The sequence below is a fragment of the Nymphalis io genome, chromosome 16 (genome assembly GCF_905147045.1).
Source record: "Nymphalis io chromosome 16, ilAglIoxx1.1, whole genome shotgun sequence".
NCBI lineage: Eukaryota > Metazoa > Arthropoda > Insecta > Lepidoptera > Nymphalidae > Nymphalis > Nymphalis io.
In genome coordinates, this window is record NC_065903.1 from 3,372,257 (window position 1) to 3,396,505 (window position 24,249).

The window sequence follows — 24,249 nt, forward strand, 5'->3', positions numbered from 1 at the left end:
AGAATTTCTATATGGGTTGGTAGCAAAATGAAAATTGTTGCATTCTCAAAGCTTAAACCATTTTATGTTATTTTAGTCTCTCAAATCAACAAAAAACTTTATTTGACTTTAGATCTTAAAAGGTTCAAGAGTAATTGCGGTTTGAAGTTATAAAAGATTTTTTATTTTTTTTTCAATTTTAGTACAATTAACAGAAGCGATGATTACAGATTGAATTAACGTAGTGATTGTTTCCTGTTTTAACAAAAAAGTTATATGGAACCCGTCAAGTAATTGTTTTGCTTACTTTTTTGTTTTTTGTAGTAGCTTTAATAATTCCTTGCCTTTTATAGATTGTCAGACATGTTTATTTGTTCGTACTGAAAGAAGTTGTAATTTGTTAGTACCTACTAAAACCTGTAAGAAGTCCCAATCACTGCCCAATTCTATATCAATATGTTCCTTTTCACGACACGAAAGTGGGATTTCTTAATTGTAAAATGATGTAAAATATTTTTCCTTAACTACTTCTCCATGTATTTTATCATAGTAAATCCGGACAACATATCATTTTATCGAATCTCGTTTGAAATTTCAGTTATACCTATTGAGACAAAATTACAAGAACATATAGAAAATTAATAGGTAAATTATATTCTACTTTTTTTTATATGGGCGGGAGGTCAAATGTCTGTACACCACATGATGGTAAGTGGTAGTAGAGATTAGAGTCCAAACGCGACGACGGCCAGTACAGTCGGGAAAAATGTTCTGCACTAGCCGCCCCCGCCTTGCCGGCCCTCAAGATGCGTTATCACGCTTCGTTTGAAAGAACCCGAGTTGTGCGCTATGGAATTGATGTCACAGTTAGGCGGTGACAACGAGAGCCAGCACGCTCGTAGACTTATGAAAGAAGGGGGAAGCAGGAAGCAGCTTCTTTCATTTTATTCTAATTTATATTATAACTTTTAAGATATTTATTATTACCAAATCAATTTATTATTGGAAAAAGAGACGTTCAAACGTCGATTTTTTTATGTAGTATAAATATGTATGTATGTATCAGTACTGAGCTTTATAGTCATTAGTTAGGCTTTAATAAACAAATGGAAATGGTGTTATATTTTTTTGTGTGATGTAATCACACGACGTTATTGTTTTCGCTAGTTTAGTTATTTAGTGGGTTTACTTGGGTAAATAATTCTAATTTATTTGATTTTGCATGAAATTGAAAGTGTTTAATTTTAAAATAATACCAAGTAATATCTGAATAACAAACGTATAGAACGATAAAATGAAACATCTTTTGGTTAGCTATAGATTTTGACTTTCCATTGGCTCCAGGAAAAGCGTTTTAAATGAATAACGCTAAAAACAAAGTGTACAAAAAAGGCAATTTTACTGATTTTATTTGGTATTTTATTTGGTACGTGTCATTAATGAAACAATATGATATTCTATATAACAAAGAAATAGAACTGTCTTTATTTAGGTAAGTAACGATGTTTTTTTATCAGTATTATAAATGTAGACATAGAAGTAAATTACATGTTTAACTTTACAAAAAATTTATGCAAAACAAAACATATCAAAACACGGTAATAAATCATACATTATTATATATCTTATTTCTAATATGTACAAATATTAAAGTGAATGTTTTATATGTGCCAATAATTGTACTGCACATGTTGATAAATTATAACGCATGTTATAAACTTTGGAATACTATAATATACTAAAATATAATAAAAATAGATTTTGTAATCTATATTATAGTATAAATATATTATTTTAATATTTTATTGAGCAAAAATTATCGTTTATTATTGCGACTAACGTGTGACACTGACACATTAACTACGTTCCTATTAATTTCTTTGGCATGTGGACTTATTTTCATTTGTCCTTGAACAATGTTTAACATTGAAGTGTATGGACTATCAAGTGATTGATTATGTTCAATATTTTCATTTCTTTTATATTTCGTTAATTCACTGCGTCCGTTAACGTTTTCATATACCGAATTTTTCATCGAAATGTATGAGGGCGTTGACTGTGTCGTATTTGGTTCTTGAGTCGTATTGCCTGGGCTAAAACCGTTTTGAGTAATGACAGGATTAGGTTTTGACGGACTAGGATTTTCATTTTCAACTGGTGCATCAGTGGTGTTTGTACTTTCAAGCGAGCTGTTTCGTGTTACTTGAATACTATTTGACCTCGATGAATTTCCTACAGATTGAAGCGTTGATGTACTTCCCTTCGTACTATCTAGTTCTTTAGAAAATACCTCTTCACTCTTTTGGAATCTTTGAACATGAGAAGATAAAGGTATTGTATTTTGTTGGAGTGAAATAGCACTTAATGATCTACTTGGAGAATAGTTTGAAACTCTATCAATTTGTAAAATATGTCTGTTATCAGAGTGAGTTATGGTATTTTTATTTGTTGTTTCCATAGATCCGTAGGCACTGTCTTTGGTCGAACTCATTGATGAAGATTCATCCTTTACGCCATATCTGCGAACAACATTTGCGGGTGCAACAGGTTCTATATTTTGTACATCATAGGAAAGAGGATTTTTATCATTTGCTCGACTAACTCCTTCAATTATTTCTCCTGTTCTGGGATTGATATGTTTTTCAGTATCGAAGCGAAGAGTAACTCTGTGACTTTCGTCAATTGGATGGGGGCGTGATCGATCTTCTAGTTCTACATCGCTATCATCATAAACAGCAGGTTCTTGCTCATTTTCTTCCTGTAAAAAAGTAATATTCGTAAATTAGTAGTCATCTGTGCAAGATTTAAAATAAGATTTAACCGAGAACTGAGTTAAGGTATTCTTTTATCAAAGATAATTTAACTTAACACAATTCCTACATTATAATTAATGTCAAATTAAAAATATCAATAGAATATAATCAAATAATTCATTCTGATCACTGACCTCCTCATCAGCTTCTTCTATGACACTGTTTTGAATCCACTCTCTAATCCTCTGTTTTTTCTCATGTCGATCAACTATGGTTTCTATACCATTGTCTCTGAAATGTTTGAGTAATATGTTCTTTTCGTTGGGATCGCTGTGAAAACTATACATTGATGGACAAAGCTCATCAATATCTCCTCCAGCTGAAAATAAAATTTGTTTTTTTTTAGTTTTTGTACATTATACCTATAATGGTATTTTTATCACATTATTTTATCAGTAGCTAGGCGATCGAGCTTCGCTTGGCTCTTATAATATGTTAAAAAAAAGGGTTTGTTTAGTGAAAAATTGTGACACGTTTAAATAAAGAAACTGTTTATAGATATTATTTAAAAAAAAAGTATATTACCAATGCGGTCCGTGTATCCTTTTGCCATCCATCGATCCTCAATATATCGGGATAGTTCTATAAAATTGGAAGCTCTTTTATCAATTCTTGGCTCTACAAACTTTTTAAACATTTTTTGAGCTTTTGAAGACACCATCTTCCATAGCTTAGGTTGCTTCTTTAGAGGATTGGCGCTATTGTACCAGTTGAAGTAGCTTAAAATATACATAATATGTATAATAAAAATATATTTTGTTTTTATTATTTACATTGCTTTGCAAACAATGGTGTAGAAAAATGAGAACTCTATACAAAGAATACCAAACCCTGCTCACTGTTCACTGTGAGGTAAAGGTCTCATTTTTTATTTAGGAGGGTTTTGAAGGATAGACTTGTATCAGGATTTTATTTGATACATGCAAGCTTATTCACAGTCCTTTCTATTAAAAGCTATGTACGTATAAATTAGAAACGCAAATTAAGTACATGAAAATCCGTGAAGCTTGCCCGGATTTAAATCCGCGACCACCGATCAATATCCACGTGTTCTATTTACTGGGACATGATGTCTCTAAAAGTTAGTTGGCGAGTAAATTGGAGAAAAAATATTGCACCTAAATACATATAATGTGAGATGTTTTAATATGTAATTTATATAAAGCATCGACGTGTTTCTATTGTTAACCATATTTTATCCTAAGACTTTATTATAATTAATTTCATATTTTAAAACTACTGTATAGATTTAAATCTAAACATTACAAAACTTACCTTAAATATCTAGGATCATCAAAGGCCGCTTTCTGCCAGGGTAAACAGCCCGTTAGGCAAATAAATATAACTACGCCAAATTGCCAAATATCGTGACTTATTAGTGCTCTGGAATTAAAATAAACACGATGAGTAATCCGTTCTGCTTCGTTTACATTAAATTTTTCGTGGATATAATTTATGCCAATTACAATAATTTTGTTATAAAACTAAGAATATATATATTACTTGTATGTACTATCCATTGAGAGTTTTAATACTTCCGGTGGTGAATAAGGTAACCATTCATTTCTTCTTCTAACTACAGATTGTGCTTTTCTCGTTTCACCAAAATCACATAATTTTATTCTCGAAAAGTCTGATTTAAATATAAGAATATTGTCTAATTTTACGTCACGGTGTACGAGATCTCTTTGATGTAAATGTTCCAAAGCAGCAGATAATTGTTTAGCGACTCTTTTCGTATGGATTTCTCCTATTCCAGTATCTAGCATATTTGATGTTAAGTCACCTGAAAGAAAAAATAAAAGCTAATCAATGCTGTCTTTCTCACATTTTGCCGTCATCACTAACAACAGGTCGATTATATAATTTCGATTTCAACGAAACATCCGTACTCGTGAAGAAAGCAATGTACATTTATTTTACGTCTGGCTTAATTCCAATAGAGTAAATAGATATATGTGTTGAATTGAATGCCATAATAAAACAGATTTGTCTTATTATCCTAAAATATTTCGATATGATCAAGGATAGTCTTACCTAAAGGCGCATATTCTTGACAAAACACATAAAAACCAGCAGTCTCAAAGGCAACATCGAATGTAGTTACGATGTTTTTGTGTGCACTTAAATGTAAGCTGTAGTGGAATTCTCTGTAAAAATCTCGTATAGATACGTAAGGTTTTGGTAATGCCTTTAAAACAATTTCTGTATCAGATGCTCTGTGTTCTACTAAAAGTATTTTTCCAAACCATCCTTCACCAACTATTTGCAGTATATCAAATTCTTCCACCAAACAAACCTGGGAGAAGAATATAAATTTGTTTATATTAATTATATTAAGTAATACTTAGGGCAAGCAAATTATGAAAATATCTTACTTTTTCCAATTCAAATTCCCTAATTTTATGTATTGAGCCAGTTAGAGCCCGCCTTGTACCACTATTCATCTTTTAGTTTTCATATGAGTCATTCTTTAAGAACTGAAAATAGAAGAAATGTTTTATTAATATTGACCTAGTGCCCTCGAATCTGTTCTATTATTTATAAAAGTATTGTACCAAAATTATTTGAATAAAGAGATTGAACGTCGTTCTCATTTCATAAGAAATCGTTGAGTGAATGATCTTGGCTTCTTGCCAGGGCATGATGTCTACTCCTGAACCAGACAGCTGTCCTGACGTCACAGTGACATCACTTATCATTATACCTCTTGAATACTTGATTGCTTAAGTAAAATTGCTTTTGGCTTCAGGTATACTATAAATATTGCCGATATGATAGTGTCATTCAAATTAGATATTATTCAAATATTGGTGATATCGGTAATGGCTAATGCGCTTATGTAGCTTCCAAAATTAATTAAGTGTTTTAATTGCAATAAATATTTCGAAATGAGAGCATTCCAGCATCTGGCACAAAAAAATATCAGTGTTTTTTAAATTATTTTTGTTTTTCTTTGATGATATTGGTAAATAAAATTACTATTTCATTTTATACATATATGCATACATACATCATAAGAAATATATGTATTTTTATTTATTTTAAACCAAGCAAAATATGAAAGATAAGTACAGAAACAATAATAACATGATAATAGAAAGTTTGTCTGCCTCGTTGGCCTAGTGCCTAGATATATCGTAACCGTAATAGCCTATGAATGTCCCACAACTGGGCTAAAGGCTCCCTCTCCCTTTTTGAGGCTAGACATAAGTTGCGGCCTTATCCCGAGGTGTTCAAACCCCAGATCGGGAAAATAAAGAATTACAGGGTCTTTCTTTCGAAGATTGGCCGCCATGGCCGAAATCGGTCAGGACGACATCATTACAAACTTGTTTGTTTTTCAATAATACGTATTATTTACAATATTCATACAACACATACATTTAGAATAAAATTTTAATAATATTAAAATATTATAATTATTTTACAATATTTTTTATTGGAGGTATTTTAAGATTATTATTCAGTCACACTAATTAAAAGATTGTTGAGGGTATTTTACAAATATAAAACAATAGTCACCTGCATTTTAATTTATCTATGGTACTATATACTAAATAAATATAAATAAAAAACAATAATACAGAATAATATTACAAAGTAAAAGAATTTATCAATTACCAAATACTATAGTAAAAATCCCTGCTTATTTACGGTTCACTAATATTTGGAGTTCATCCAACACTATCACAACTGTGTCACATCGCGGTAAAGGGTAAATTATAGCACTATAGACTTTCACACATTAGCACATCCACAATAGAATTCCGGTTAAAAACGTTATATTATATTTCTAGACTTGCGGGTAGGTCGACCGGCGCTTATATTTCAACTGGCGGCGCACACGCAGCGACACCCGGCCGGTTATTTTCGTGCTACGTATACAAGTAAAAATCATTTTATAACTGAAACATAACGATCAACGACCTGATGATTTTTGTTCCAAATCCTATATTTAAAAAAAATTATTTATTTGATACCTTTTTAAGTTCAACTAAGAACTTAATGAAGATAGATCGTGTCACTTTTAGTGAGTACGAATAAATCCAATAAAATATTTTTAATTAGACGTGTGATTTACTACTGCATTAATTGTTTTGAAATCCATAGAGACGTCACAATTAAATAATATTAATGAAAAGTGTTTTAATTTATTTTTAGAATGAGCAAATTTCTAGACCTTAAATTGGCAAGACGCCAGTAATTCTAATTTCAATTAGACTTATTTAATTTCTAATTACGATTCTAATGAGTAAAATCTTATAAGCTTTTTTTTTATTTTCGGTAAAAATAATAACTATTGTTAACAATTAATATCATTTAAATTTTATTAATATAAATGATATAGAAAATCAGAGGTGAAATTTGTGATTGACTACCAATTAAGAAATTCATCTGTCTATTTAATATTTATTTAATAAAATACACAAAATTATATTGGATATTCCTAACTATAAAAAATTATTATAATAATAGAATTACTACTTATGTCGTTTTTATTTTTTTAATGAATTTGTAACTGTATTGCGTCTTCAATACAATTACGAATTATGTACTTATGTACCGATTGATTGGGCTTAGAGTGTGATTCAAATACTATAATAACGAAGGAAATAATAGTAAGAAATATTAACTATTCATTTATCATTATGCGCCACCAATCTTGGAAACTAGACTAGTACGATGTAAGGGACTGACGTCGGTATTTTTACTGGCTCACTCATCTTCAACCCGGAATACAACAATAATATGTGTTGCTGTTTGGCGGTAGAATATATAGTAGATGATACCTATCTAGATAGGTTTGTACAAAGCTCTATCAGCAAGTGTGTTTTCTTACAATTAGCTTAATATCATTTATACGTTAATTAATCGAATTTAGATAGCATTGAACATAAATGATTTGAGAGTGTAAAGGTAAAGAGAAATTTTTTATATGGGTCTTCACCCGAAAAAATGTCTTGCGAAATGTTTAGTAATATATGTAATACATAACCTGGTTCCATAAATTGCCATAATTTTGCTACTGTAGCTAGAGGGTATACCTGAAGTTAATAGTTGTCGATGAAATTAAGTGTGCTAAGAAGGAAACAACACGTAATATTAATAATTGTTTAAGAAAGATGTTATATCTAACTATCTCTTTAATTCAGTTTTATTTCATCGAGTATTAGATCATCTTTTTTTGACTTTTTATATGCAAAGATATTTCAATATTTGGGAGAACTTTGAGAGTTTGGCTGGGCCGCAAAAAACAACACCCTCATTTGCTTTTAACCGTTGTTGCATTTGTGCACGCACTTTCAAATTGTGATACTATCGGCATAAAATAGCGAATGCTTGAATTTATTTGTTCATTTTTTAAAATCACATCGCCGCCCACAATTTTGCCGTGCAGTGTGACTTAAGTCTTACAATTACAGCTGCCGATTATTACATCAGTTGCCACTGTCAATTGTCATTTGTCAAGCAATAGATGATGACAGTTAAAATTTGTTTGTTGTGGTACAACTATTCTTTTAAGTTTTTAATATAAGTTAAAACGTAGTATTAAGCATAGCGAAAACTTTGATTATATTAAGCGACGTATCTTAGCTCTTAGGTAAGTTAATATTTGATCTACTACTGGTGACCTTCGACTAGTTTTAGGTTACTTATTTTACAAAATGTTTGTTAAAATTTCCAATAATGATCGTTGCATTTACATATTTTTAAAACCATATATTTTATTTTATTATAAATATGTAAATATTAAAGAGATAAGAATAGCTTATAATAACATTCTATAACTTCAAAGCATAATCCGTCAAATGTTCTTTATTATTAGTAAGTGGGTCCAGTACCGTTATCATATAAAATTAATTTGAATAATACTAACAATTTTTTTTTAAGTAAATCGCTTGGCAAATGTATAAAGATATAAAAGCTACCACCTTATTTGTACTAAACTTATTAAATTGTTCTAAGTGGTCAACAACATTATAACATTTACCTACAGATCATCTTAGACCAATGATGTATTTTAATAAATTAAATTTATCAATCAGGAAATTTGACAAAGTAATATAAATAGAAGATATATTGTTAACCCTCTAAAAATTCAATACATAGTTCCTATATATAAAATATATTCCAATATATCAAATGCACGAAAATATTTGTGATGAAAATAAAACATCTCAATATTTTACAAAATATTTCATATGTAGACTTTTGGTTGCTTCAAAATTTGAATATATGAGTACACAGTATATAGAGATACAGTATGGATAGTAGGTGGTATACATAGTTTTTTTTTATGTTATAGGTAGGCGGACGGGCAAATAGACCACCTGATGTTAAGTGGTTACCACCACCCATAGACATTGGCGATATAAGGAATATTAATCATTCCTTACATCTCCAATGTGAAACCAACCTTGAAGACGAATATGTTGTGTCCCTTGTGCCTGTAGTTACAATGGCTCACTCATTTTTCAAATCAGAACACAACAATGCTGAGTATTGCTGTTTGCCGGTAGAATATCTGAAAAGTGGGTGATACCTACTAAGACGAGCTTGCACAAAGCCCTACCACCTAATGAACTATAGTAGAGTATATAGTTTTATTATTTAATCAGTCTCGGAAACCATTATTTGAGATTTTATTTATCTATATTTGTGTCTGTCATAAACAAATTAAATAAACAATTATCCATTCTTGTTAGAATTGGCTTTGATGAAAAAAATGGCAAAATAAAAATATTATAAGACTTTATTAAACAAAAGAATTATATATGTTTAAATTTACACGATAAAATAAACAATTCTACAATATTATATTGTCAATCGTCATTATCATATTTTCGCCTCTAACCAACTGCTAATATTGTGATCTCTTCTCTGCCTATTGTCTATTTCAATCACAGGAGGAGTAACGACAAATAAACAAACTTTATATTTAATTAAATTAAAAATAATATATTTTATTATTAAGTTAGCTGCCAGGCTTACCTATTTAACTTATATTATTAATACATTTAGTGTATTAAATAGTGAAAATCACAATTGTCTTTTGCCTGTGTCTATTGAATTCATTTGATTTCATCAAAAGCATTATTAATATCATATTAATTTTAAGCGCTGATTGAAACTTTTGTTCATTCTAAATCAGACGCAGCACAGCACAATATGATCGCTTGGAGGACCAAGCAACCTGATTGTGTTGCCACTTCTTGATTGTATTGTAATAATTATTGTAATTTTTATGAAATATAATGTGGTAAAATATTATATTTGTCGATATGAAGTTGGGAAGTCGAAACTTGAAAATATTATCTGCAAAGAATGACGTATCTACTTTTACTGTGGTCTCAGATAGTTTTAAAATAATGCAATTCGTATTTAGCTGTTTGTCGGCCGCAGTTTATCGCTTTGTGTAACAAGTTTTTCGTTGTACACGACGTAAAGTAGTTTTAATTACGTCCTGGTGTTAAAATACCCTGTTACTAAAGCAAAAGTAGACCGCCCACAGTTTACTCGAGTAACTCGCCGTCATTCCTTAAAAACAAAAGCGAATGATAAAAAAAGAGCTCTGTTCCAAATACAAGCATTCGTATTATTTTAGATTTGTTTTCTTCTGGTGTACGTCACACACATCTGGAGTGAGGCCATCGAGAAACACGGGGAGGCATTTGCTGTTTCTTTGGATATCTCGAAGGCCTTTGATAGAGTTTGGCATGATGGCCTTAATCAGCAAGCTTAATGCATATGGCCTGCCTGCTAGCCTGTGTGCGTGGATTTCAGACTTCCTGAGGAATCGATCGTTACGAGTAGTGATCGATGGCCACTCGTCGGATCAAATGGCTATAAATGCCGGTGTTTCCTAGGGCTACTATTTCTGCTGCACATTAATGATCTGTTGATGCCCGGTATCCATGGGTACGCAGATGATTACACAGACGTTGAGAGCTACAAGTCCAACGCGCGAGCTAGTGAGCCCCAAATCCAGGCTCAGAGAGAGGCCATGGTAGAGCGCCTGAGCGTGACCCTTAAGGCAGTGTCCGATTGGGGCGATGCCAATTTGGTCATGTTCAATGATCTATTTCGGAGAATGTGCTCAGGAATTACACGAATTGATTCCTTCCGCCCCCTTTTACTATCGAACGGCCAGGCAAACGCGACCAAAGGGCCATAAATACACAGTGGAAATTCCCCGCCTACGTACGAAGCGCTTTGAATCTACATTCATCATTCGCACTGCGAAACTAAGGAATGCTTTGCCTGAGTCCGTATTTCCTGATAGGTACAATGTTGGTGTCTTCAAATCAGTCCAGAGTAAACAGGTTTCTTATAGGCAAGCGTGCTACAACTTAGACCGTGTCGATGCTTAATATCAGGCAAGTCAACGGTCAAACGCTAACCTATTAATTGTAAAAAAAAAGATTTTTAGTACTTACTGAAATATATTAAAAAAGTGTTTCTTTTTTATTCTTAGTATAATATAGTAAGACTATGAATAGCATCAGTTGCTTTTACTCTTTATTCCCTCATTATTGTAATATCATTGGAATCATAGAATACTACATTTTGAATCGATCAGATCAGTTGAAGTTGCTCACATGATGGTCTTCAAAAAATTGATCAGATTTCTTTAATCATAGCTAAAAACATAACGATCAATTAAATTATAACATTCGACTGTTGACATCGATGGTTAAAAAAAGTGTATTTGTTCAGGCGACGATTTATACGACAACGATTATTAATCGCATTATCGTATAATAATAATAAAAAAAATATCTACATGCATGGCTTTTTGAATAATCATTATTATTTATTTATATTGCACGACTGGAAAATTTGTTTGGTTGCACTCGGTAATCTCGGGAACTACCAGGCCGATTTGAAAAATTATTAACATTAGTCATCTCGTTTACTGAGGACGGTTATAGAATATAGGCAATATAATTTCACGCTATCCTACGGAGGCGAACAGTAATCATAACTAACATTACAAAGTGAGTTTTTTTATTTGTAACACTTTCACGTCTTAACGTCTCAACTGATTATCATGAAATTTCGTATACTCGTTGTCAGGGATTCAGAGAAGGACATGGGGTACCTAGTACCTGCCCCCCACATTACAGTGAAACTAGTCAGAACCGTAAACCTAAATCAATCTCTTAAGCTATATGAATCGACATGTATAATTGAAACTGTAGCAAAAAAAAAGCAACCGAAATAAAAAAAAAAAAAAACGAAAGAGGTTTTGTTTGACTAGATATAATTTTATTTTAATTCCAATACACTATTAAAAATTTATCAAAATTTTCAAGCATTGTGTTTTGATTTTATTTGAAATTGATTTATCACAATTAATTGACATTGGTTTAGGGGTATGACATTTAAATTAAGGCCTCTTTGGCTTATTTATTTAAGCACACTGTTCGAATGCGAGGTGAGTTTAGGTTTAGAGTTGAGATTAATTATTCACTTAGTTATTAATATAAGAAACACCATTATATTAGGTTAGTATTGTATGATAAATTATTATAGACATCTATAACAAAACGGTTAACAATGTCACTATATTCAACTTACATTCATGGCAGTAGAAAGAAATAACAAAAATGTAATAATATTATTCGTCCATTAATGCTTTAAATCAAAGGTCTCATAATGTGTATAGCTCATCCATACTAATGTTATAATACGAAAGTAATTCTTTTTGTCAGTCGGTCTACCTGTCACGCTTTCATGACTAAACTACTGAACCGATTCTGACGAAATTTTGTATAAAGCAAACTTGGCCTAGCGGTTAGAAGGCGTGAATCTTAACCGATGATCGTGGGTTCAAACCCTTCAAGCACCACTGGATTTTCATGTGCTTCATTTGTATTTATATCTCATCTCGTGCTTGACGGTGAAGGAAAACGTCTTGAGGAAACCTGCATGTATCTAATTTCATTGAAATTCTGCCACACGTCTATTCTACCAACCCGCATTGGAGCATCGTACATCGGAATAAGCTCCAAACCTTCTCCTCAAAAGGCAGAGGAGGCCTTCGCCCAGCAGTGGGACATTAACATGCTGTTACTGTTAAGCTTGAACCCCAAGGAAGGACATAGACCTTTTTACTCTCCTTAACGCGGGTAAAGCCGCGGGTGAAAACTGGTTATTTAATATTTATCATCTGTAATGATGCAGCCACATTATACGACTTTTGAATAGTATCACGTTTCGATAAATACACGTCCACTTGTCTTGATTGTCGACAACGCGGCGATATGAATTGCTAATGAAAATCACGTTGACATTTGTGTAACACTTATGATGGTACTTTCATGTTAAGTAGTATTTACGTGAAACACTAATGAATTACGACCTTACTCATAAATATTGCTTAGCGGCTGATTAATAAAACACTGATTTCTCCCTTTCTGTTGTTACAAATTTGACATTCGAAAGAAGAAGACGTAGCATAGTTTAAGTCCCATAAACAACATTTATAGGCAAAGTTAAAACCTTTTTTTTTAATGATACTTTTTTGTTAATGATTATTTTAGAAAGTGTTCGCTTTAATCGAAATTTACCAACCTTTATATATCCATAAAGGTCATATTATAGTGTATGTAGTATATCAGTTGTTTAGTTTCCATCGTACAGCTCTGCTTAGTTTGGGATCAGATGGCCGTGTGTGAATAATGTCCCATATTAATTTGAAAAAGTCCTAAACATTAATAATTACTTGCTTTATACTCGTAGCTAGTTTTGCCAATCAGGTTGTACGTAACGTTTAAAAAATTACTACTTCAAGGAAACCTCATTTTGTCTAACTCTGTCTGTATACCGTTTTAAATCTCGATTTACGTTGTAAGTTATTTATAACAGCCATTAAGTAGCTATTGCATATTCAATTGTCTTGAAATGTCAACGTGTAAGCTGAAGTGCTACATAGGCTCAGTCTTGGAACCGTATACTCGACGTTAATATTTAAATATGCACGCTTTAACCTCTTATATAAGTATGCGCATAGCTTCAATCTATCATTTATTTTATACGTAATAGAACAAGTGACGTATGAATGATTGTATATTGTAATTTTATAATAACTAGTTTACTCTATCCTATTTTGGATTCAGTTAAAAAGCGCTAAAGCTATCGTTAAATATGGCATCTTAAAATAATAATAATAAATTTCACGTATTAATGTACTTGCAGTCAATCGCTTAAGTGCATTGGCCTAGTGGCTATCTAATAGGGCTACAAATTTCGAGGTATTTAGTTTAAATCCTAGGTCGGGCAATAAAATGTTAATGTTGATTTCCATACAGCATAATTCAATTGTATTATATTATCTATGTAATTTAATTGTCCAAAAAAAGTAACTATTGAGTTTATTTCTGGTTTTTCTTTGTAGAATCTACATTCCGAACCGGTCGGTGGTATCTTTAAATTTAATTTTATTCTGTAAAATGACTGATGAATGAGTGAATGATTATGAATGAATGATGAATGATTCAAAAGTGCTGGCGAAAGCGAACTCGGAGTCTGGAATTTGGTTGGTTTCGACTTTCGTGCTTTAGCAATCGGAAATCAACATGAGAAAATATTTGATAATATATAATTATCACTGTGTGACTGTCTGGCTGCGGTAACACATACCCATTAATAGCATTGTGATATGTCATACCGCGGTAATTATTACTGTATTTAATTAACTTACAGATGAGTAACTAATGAGTTTCTTGCCGGTTCTACTCGGCACATCGGTTTTTATTTAATTTAATACTGTAACATCATAACTAAGCTATAATATAATAAGTATATAAGAGCCTGCTCGAATAATGTTTTGATTTTGTTTTTTTTTTTGGTCAAATATGGAAATATAAGTTTTAAAAATAGATAATTTTTTTTCATAATCTCGAAGAATTGTATCTTATGAAACGTAATTGCTTAAACTACCTTGTAATCACCTTCTTCGCTTCGACAGATACTAATGGTGACGTCGTGACGAAATGTGACGTCACAATGTTAAATATTTAAATGTGCTCTTGAGTTTGATTCGTGTGATTTCGGTTATAATATTTATTTGTGATCTTAAAATTAATTAGTGCTTTTACATTAAATATATTGTTTCATGTGATATTTTTTATGAATTTTCTTAATTTATTATTCAATATACGAGTATAATAATTTAAATAAAAAATAAAATTAAAAAAATTATGTCCATATATAAATATAAATCGTATAATACATAAGTACATTTATAAGCTATAATTATTGTGTCACAGAATAAAATTTAATTGTATCCGTGCTACTCAGGTCCAGTAGCCGCTGTACATATATAGATATTTCCATTTACCATAAAATGTGAAGATTAAGTAATTATTTAAGCGCAATCAGCGTCCTCGACACGTCATCAATTAAGCCTTCCTATAGTAAATACAGTCTAATTAATTCGCTCCTCTTTCACCGTTAGTTAATCTACTGTTTGACGGTAAAAGTTGCCAATTAAATGGATTTAAGATAAAGTGAGGAGAATGTTCAGTGTGCAGCTTCCGTGTTCTACTGGACGCCATTGTTGGCTTACTGTTTGCAGAAGATCACTGTTAACGGTTCATTTACAAATTGTTATTCGTGTGGCTTTTTAGCCTCGCTCGTGTTGTGATTTTTGTTTATCAAGTAAATTATTTAGAATGTGGAAAATATTTTATGATTATTAACGACATATAATATATAAATATGATATTTAGGAATATTTATTAACTGACTTAAAAAAGAGTTGTTTATATGTTTGGCGCGTGTTTTTATTATTTTTACGTATGTATGTTCGCGATGATTACATTATTAAATAACGTATTTATTAAGACTGTCATATATGAATGCTTTAGTTGGATTTTTTTCCCCATAAAATGTGACAATGATTCGCATTTGAATCATGAAATTATATTATTGCGTTATATTTATAGAGATTTTAACAAAATTTAGTTTTTTTTTAAATAAAATTAATTCATGAGTTTCTCAGTTATATTATATATAAGTAATATTGTCTGAATTAAATCTCACTGAAATCTAATTATAGTATAATATTTCTAACAATGTCAATATGTGGTAGAATATGATATGCGTATATGTTTTGAGCGGATCGTAGCCAGACGGGCGAAAATAATATGGAACCATTAACCATCTATAGGAAAATAATAGTAAAATAAAAAAAAGCAACGTAAAGATACCTCAATTTTGTGTCATATAATTCCAATTATTTATACAGAAATCGGTTCAAATTATACGATATCAATATACAAATACTTAAAATATACTTGGAAATTTATATTTGCCGTATGTTTGGCAAATAAAGTAGAAATTGGTTATCAGCAATTCCAAAACTGATTTCATATACTTAGTATTCGATATACGTGTATCACCAAACCGAAGTATACAAATAACTTTTGATATGATTAGTTACGCCAATGATGAATTATTTACTTTAAAATTAACCTGCGAATGCATGTTGTATAGGCAGGCGGACGAGCAAATGGGATACCTGATGTTAAGTGTTCACCACCGCCCATAGACATTGGCGATGTAAGAAATAATAACCATTCGTTACATCGCCAATGCGCCACCAACCTTGGGAACTGAGATGTTATTACCCTTGTGCCTGTAGTTATGCTGGCTCACTCACCCTTTAAACCGGAACACAACAATACTAAGTATTGTTAGAAACTCAAAGAAGAAACTCATGAATTAATTTTATTTAAAAAAAAAACTAAATTTTGTTAAAATCTCTATAAGTATAACGCAATAATATAATTTCATGATTTAAATGCGAATCATTGTCACATTTTATGGGGAAAAAAATCCAACTAAAGCATTCATATATGACAGTCTTAATAAATACGTTATTTAATAATGTAATCATCGCGAACATACATGCTGCTTAGCGGCAGAATATCTGATGAGATGGGGGGCCAGCACAACTTGTGTTTATCTGACATAGGTTATAGGTATAGTATATTAATATGTTGCATATTTTTGTTTACTGTCTCAGCATATTCAGCTATTGATACAGCTCGGAGAGAAAATTGTCAGTTTTGAAGCAATCGCTGACAAAGTGTAACAATTAAAATAACACTGGAGAGGTTTCTGGGTATCCAAAATGTCTAGGTTATGTATGTCGAATAAGGGATGGCATATACTTCTTACTATTATAGATAACTCATAGTATTCCAATGTTTAAAAAATCAACGACAAATTCAGTTTAATTTTCACAAAAAAAAAAAACAAAATGTTTATCAACGTAAATAACATATTAATTTCAAATATTATGTTGATATATATGTATTGCCATTTATTTCACCTTTACTTTGCAATTCGAAGCAGAAGGTTTTGGCAAAATTACGATAGGTATATTTAAATAAACGTGTGAAAAATTAAGTGGGGCGTACTTATACTATACGATGTGTTAACACAGTACGGGCGAATATTTCGGTTGGCTAATGTTTATATCTCATTGGTTATAAATAGTACGGGATAAAATCCCTATTTCACCCGTACGTAAGTGGCGTCGAAGTCTAATTGTGTTTATTATATAATGTAAAAATGAACATTTTGCCGTTCGTTTAGATTCCGTGGAGGTCCACAGTAGGTTGCGAATATTTCTATCGTTTCAAAGCTCAATTACTGCAGGCGAGATACGGTCAGCAGTTTATATGGAAAGCAGCGAACAATCCATCGTGTCCCGTATTGCCTCGTGTGCCCCGTTAGCTAGATGCACGGCCCGCGGTACTACGACGATTTAATTAAAGTATTGTGCGCTCGCCGACATTAACGTGCCGTTCCAATACAGTTAAGGTGAAGCTGTCACGTTGAATAGAAAAAAATATTTAATAGCCTTATCCTAATCAAAACGCGCGCTATTATGTACACCGATCAGTAGTTGAGTTTCACTTCTCAGAAACGTTACGTTTAGAAACGTTGCGTTTTAATTTGATCGTCGAATTTAATTTTGTCGCGTTCAAAGGACTTTAAAAAGAGTGTTTTTACATCAAAAAGTAAAAGTTATGTGTTCTAGTGGTAATGTATTTACTTCGTCTGTTTCAGACATCAAAGTGTTCAAATAGGTGCGATAATATAAATTTTTAGTCATCAGCAGCAGTCGGCAGCTGCTGAGATTTTTTTAACAAAATAATCATTTATGGCCCAACCCAGGGTTCGAACTTAGAACCTTGGAATCTGCGGCTTTACAAACTAACCAGAACAACGAGGCAATCTACAAGTAGAGAAGTATTTATTATCTATTAATGGCTGGTTTATGGTACTATTACACATAAGATTAAATCATGGTATAGTAATACTGTATTTTTAGGCTTTGGTATCGTATAATTAATCAGAGGTATTTAAGATTTCTTATAGTTTAAATAAACCCGGTATTATGGTGATATATTTTTTGTTCTGCGTTTTATGAGCTTGCTTTTGTATCTTATAGCATCCTTTAATAGCTATTCGTAGAATACAATGCATTCAATTTATTTACAATCCGTATTCCGTAAGCATTTTTTGATTTTTTTATTTGGAACTCGGATAAATTTCACATATAACTTTATATTTTTGATAATTATAAAAATTCAAAACAAGAGCGCGTGCAACTTAGTAGCCGTATCAAGTGATTTGATTTCTGGCCTTATTGTTATTACTATTTTTAATAATTAAAATAAAAACGCCGTTTTTTGAAGTTTGTTGCCTCCAAAGTTGTTTATCTTGAAAAATATATGTTTATATATTTTATTTTCAAGTTCGAATTTTTATTTTAACTCTGCATTAACTCGTGTACAATGTTGTGTACTTTAAAGCTATTAAGATACCTTCTTCGCTTTAATAGCAAACGCTCGATAAGGTATTATGCGCCATTATTATACAGAGCTCTTAGGTTTCGGGAACACAAACTCTCGTCAATTAAGGTATCGCAGAAACTCATCTTCTACCCATGCTGCAGTAAACCTATACGGCACAATGGAATAATGAGACATTGGACAAACCTCGCTTAGATAGTTCGTCGCTAGATGAAATGTCCACATGCGGGCTCTAATATATTTTAATGGCAACTTTGATTGGCCGATTGGTTTTCAAACTCATGGATATTCTGTTAATGGCGATTGACCATTTTAAGTATATGTAGTCAAGTACCCATTTAAACAAATTCTTATCAACAATCATATATTGTTGAAATGTCTTGATAAAATTTAACATTTGCCTTCTGTTATGAATATATATTTAAAAAAAAAGTAAACGTCATCTGCTAACTATATTGAAATAACCGCGAACTAATTGAATACTTAAAGCTTGCGCAATGACTATTTATAATGCGCTATTTAAATCTTTAACTGATTTACATGAAAGTTAAATATTGTGTCCGTTTGTGTTATAAATAATTTTGCTAAGAGAAAATCGAATGTTATCTGTAATTAATTGAACATTGGCGATAAAATTCTTCATTGCACCACCTCAGGAATTACCACGTACTAACTAGTTTCTGAATGTTGTGGGAAATTGCTAATGAGCTAAATAATTAAAGGGCTGTTGGAGAAAATTGCCACGAACTAAGCGATTTATATTAAACAGCGACGGTGCTCACATATATCAATATAAACTTGATTATTATCTACGGTCTATAATTTTATAGCCGAGCAAAACTTTCGGTGAGCTGATTATACGAATTATGTATTGAGCTAATCCTATGTCATTATTTTAATTTGTTCTTATTGTTGTTCAAATTCCGCTTTATAATGTCCGAATTTTCAATTCACATTTAAGTTTTAATGTGTGGTGTTCGATTTTCGCCCCGAGTCTGGGTGTATTATTTATAATATATATATATTTATAAAAGTATGTGTTTATGTATTTAAATATTTATTTAAAGTTATATATATATAAAGATGTATACCAATCGGCTGCTACCTATTTATATAATATGCAATAAGCCTAACATAAGAACAGACAACCTTGTGTATAAAAATAAAAATGTAATTTTTTTTTTCTAAACTATGACAGTCTATGTTATTTACCCAAATTGGTATAAAGTTTATGTTGTCGGTAAATCTCATCGTTAATTCTGCTCAGATTTCTCTATCTTACACAACATTAGTGAATAAATCTATTTCACTTAAATTATAATGAAATTCAATTTAAAAGATATAAATAAAAATTACTTCTTAATAATATTCTTATTAAATTCTTACATAGTGACAGTTAGGTTATAACAAAGGCTTTCAGCTTCGAGTCGAGTCCCGGGAAAAAAAATCGAGACTCGGCCCGGTCTCTAAATTCCCGGGAAAATCAAAAATAGGTTTTATTCTCATAGGTTATTCATTTAGGCAGTTAATTTATTTCAATTAAGTAATTTATTAGTATATATAAATATATGATATTCATAATAGATTTAGTAAAAATTCGCTTATCAATTCTCTTTTTTTTTTAAATGTGATAAATTATTATTTTATTAATGCCATAATGTATTATTTATCTGTAACTGTTACTCACAAGACAATAACATGTATACATATATTTGCCGCCTCGGGAGGAACATTCACGTCAGCCGGTGGGAATCAATTGCTGCGCATAGGCATGCGCCGGCGAAAGTGAATAATACTGTGATTGTCGTTGTAACACCATTCCTAGCAGCGGTACAGCTATAAAAGGCTTTATTTGATGTAGAAATTTTAATAATATAGCCTACGTTTGAATGTACAATTTGATTAATAATTCTTGAATACGTCTTTATGAGCTATGTACGAGTTTAAATAAATGTAAACATAAATAGAAAATTTTTAATGTATTTGATAATGTTTTATCGTAAAACTAGTTTTGTATATCTAAATCGCGTCCCAAGTTCTGTTTCGTTCTCTTAACACGTTAAATTTACAATTCTGATCGTGAAGAGGCTGAGCTCAGTGCTAGTAAAGGAATGCTTGCTAACCGTTCCTTCCCATGTTCTCACGAGTTGCCGCTTGTTCGACTGTCTCCAAACGACACGGATTTAATCGCAACACCGTCATTGCTGATTTATATCCTGATGTGAGCAATGGGTAGGTTTCCCATTTCTATACCTGTTTTGTGTATGTTGTATTTCTTTATGTAATTAAAAGTTGTTAATATGAAATCGAAATGAAAATGTTACATACATTAATGAATAAAAGTAACGTTTTATTTTCACATGGCTGAAATGGCTTTTACAAATAAAGGCATGTGTTTTGTTGCGCTACTTCTCATATACATAGCTATTTAATACATAACTGTTATTTAATAACAATAATTTATTTGATTTTGTGCGATTGTTTGTTTTCGCAGCTCGTAATACATATTATAATATTTTTTAAAACTAAGCCTTATGAATTATTTATTTAGGAAGTCAAGGAATCAAAATATATTCTGTATAGATTTTTAAATCCTATGATTAGTAAGAAAGTTCGGATATTATAAAGTGAGTAAATATTCCTAACATTGCTCATCGTTCTAAGTTTCTCACGTGCCGTTTTGCGAGCTCGACCACGCCTCTACAAGGCTCTATCATGTCGGCCTGTCAGGCAGCCCATTGTAGGGACAATGTTATCGCTATAAAAGTAGGTAAACATGTACTGTAAATTAAGCAAACGATGAACGATTTAGGTACTGAAACTTGTATATAACTCCCTTTTCTATTAATTAATTGCATATCATATTTATAATGAATGATATAAGTAAACTATGACGTAGGATGAAAGCTCTTCGAACTTACACAATAGTATTGTTTTATTTGTATAGAGTCCTATGAACTTAATAATATTTTTAAATATAAATATTACCATAGGTAAAAATTACAAAAAAAAATATCTATTAGATGACATCTTGTCTTGCATATCCAAACTACGGTACGATCAAGACGTCTTTAGGCGTCATTACAAGTTGTTAAAGGCCTGCGGGTGTGTTCCTTAATCCATCAAATTACAAGCCGGCCATCATCTTAATATCCCCCGCCCCTCAAGCAGGCTTTCAATAAACCTGTACCGCATTGATAGAGCGTAATTATAGTACGAATGCGCATGCGCATAAACTTGCTCGCAGCGAATTTGCGCGGTAATACGGTGTATAGTTTGCTATGGGATTGTTTAGATTTCGTCGATACGAACGTATCGATGTTTGTTATTTGTTTTGATTGCTTAAATAATTTAAGAATGTTTCTGTATATATTTTTTTCATCGTTATTTATATTATGAAAATAATTTGGCGAAAGATTTGTGGATACTAGACTTACCAACGTTTACACGAATTAATTGTATGGTGTAAATGAAAAAAAAATAATGAAATTAATACACAGAGGTACGTTATTTTCCAAAGATAATATCTTTAGAATCGGCCTTTAACTTGAATATTATAAGCAATTAAGTGGCACCGAACTCGCTTTTGTGACGGAATTTTACAATAATATATATACAGCTGCATTTCAATGATTTCGATATTTACATACAAAGTTACTTTTAAAGATTTCAATGTAAATGTTAATTATGTAAACGAATTCGATATCCTTCTACTGACTTTAGAATTGACTTTACTAAGGAAGGAAATGTGTCGTAAATAAGCAACAGGTATGCATATTATTTTTGTTAATAAATGACAAAATTCAGTTCGATATAAGTAAAATAGCCGACACGGCAAAGTGGTAAGAACGTATGAATATTTACAGAGATTGGCCGGTTTAAGGCCCTGCAAATACCGAAATTTCATTTGCTTAATTAGTGTCGATCATTCATCATGCCCGCTGGTTGTACCTGCTGACCTGTATTGGAGCAGTGGTGGCCAAGTACACGAAATACCTAAGCCTCATCCTGGATGAAGCCCAGTTATTTTATTAATATTAATATTATTTTTTAGACGCAGTAGTTTTGACTTAACGTTGATAGTCAGTAAGAACAAATTATTTTATAAGTACCATATACTAAAGTGATGTCTGAGTGAGCATTCGTTAATTTCCATATAGAACATATAAATTTAATTTTACATAGTTACTGGTTATTTCATTTAAGAAAAGGATAGAGTTTCTTGTCGATTCTTTTTAGCAGAATCTACATTCCGGAACAGTAATTTTACATATTATGCTACTGGATTAAATTGATCAATCCCGTACATAAAGATTGAAAAACTCTTATGAGAGCTAACTTGATTAACATATTAGTTTATAGAGAAATTTTCATAGATATAAAGCTTTCACTACTATGTATAAATTTCCTAACACATCGCCTAACAATTATCACCTATTGGGAATATTTATGGTATAATATTGTATTTGGCCATAAATATACCTGTGTTCATATAATAAAACTGGAGATTTTGTATGGCTTAAGGCGCTAATCTCAAGAGCTACAACTCCGATTTAAATTATTATTTTTTCTAGAATAGTCTGTTTATTGAGGAAGGCTTAAGGCTATATAACTTTAGACTTTTATAATGATCAGCGAAGCAATAACTGTAAACGTCAACCGATATGGCAAATTGTATTCAATTTAACATCTTAAAACGCGAGTTACATATTAGTTTTGTTCGATAGAGATACAATATGCGAGTGAATATAAAACTAATGTTAAAATTATATGTCCCGTACTTTTATCTAATCAAGTTGAAAGTTAGCATTATGTTGTTCGCGACATACCACTCCTCACCCGGCACCCGACCACTTAACTATCGCCTTGAGCGCAACAAATCGTCTACATAAATGTCCTATGAAATTGCATCGTGAGTCCCGCTCAAACCATAAACAATGCGAATGCGTCGCGTTTATGATCCAATAATAGTCTTACGATAATGTTATCTGTATTGCAATTTTGACGTAACAAGGGTTGACAACTAGTACTTCAATTCTCTTAGGAGATTATGAAAAATATTAAGAAAATTATTTTATATTTATTACAGATCGAAGCTCACAATGTTGGTAAGGACAAAATATTTTGAACTATCCGCTATCAAATGGCATGCAAATTTAACTGCTTAATTTATATCGTGTTCATACAAAGTATTATTAATGAAGTAAAATAAATAACGAATATAAATACTTTAATAAATTAGAAAAGCTGTTTGCTAACCTAGACGGTAACTTTTTTTTTAAATATTTGCCGGGAGGGCGAATGCTTCTACTCCGCCTGATGGAAAGTGGTAGTAGAGTCCAAACGCGACGACGGCCAGTACAGTCGGTACTTAGAGGAGCCATCCTAAAGGTGTGAACAATATTTAATGCAAGACCATACCTGTGTTTTCTACAACAGGCACAGTTGTTGTGGCGTGAAAAAACGCCGCACCTTAGTGCGGGCAGGGCTCCGAGTTTCCGCGAAGCTGTTTTTATAACAGCCTCGATGAAATCTCTTGGACGAAGGTCGCACTGAATCTCAATCGATTTTAATGGCGATTTTGCTTTGTATCTCCAGTGTAGTTCCACAGAAGTAGG

The 24,249-nt window shown here is 31.6% G+C and overlaps 2 protein-coding genes across 3 annotated transcripts in view; one reads left to right on the plus strand and one right to left on the minus strand.

Moving 5' to 3' along the window:
• Window positions 1-1,506: 1,506 nt before the first annotated feature.
• Window positions 1,507-6,678, minus strand: LOC126774370 (serine/threonine-protein kinase MARK2-like). Of its 2 annotated transcripts, none has more exons than XM_050495860.1 (8): window positions 6,417-6,678; window positions 5,171-5,272; window positions 4,830-5,091; window positions 4,296-4,578; window positions 4,068-4,175; window positions 3,318-3,511; window positions 2,927-3,111; window positions 1,507-2,737 (listed from the first exon to the last, which is right to left on the minus strand). In XM_050495860.1, the coding sequence occupies exons 2-8, from the start codon at window positions 5,237-5,239 to the stop codon at window positions 1,796-1,798; spliced, it is 2,043 nt and encodes a 680-aa protein (XP_050351817.1). In that variant the 5' UTR covers window positions 5,240-5,272; window positions 6,417-6,678; the 3' UTR covers window positions 1,507-1,795. The 2 variants fall into 2 exon arrangements, with proteins under 2 accessions (XP_050351817.1, XP_050351818.1); XM_050495861.1 differs by lacking the exon at window positions 6,417-6,678 and adding an exon at window positions 5,351-5,602.
• Window positions 6,679-8,273: 1,595 nt separating this feature from the next.
• Window positions 8,274-24,249, plus strand: part of LOC126774417 (protein N-terminal asparagine amidohydrolase) — an 81,051-nt gene continuing 65,075 nt past the window's right edge. The window contains exon 1 of the mRNA XM_050495940.1: window positions 8,274-8,397. The gene's annotated coding sequence lies outside the window, so the exon portion shown is untranslated. The remainder of the gene's footprint in view (window positions 8,398-24,249) is intronic.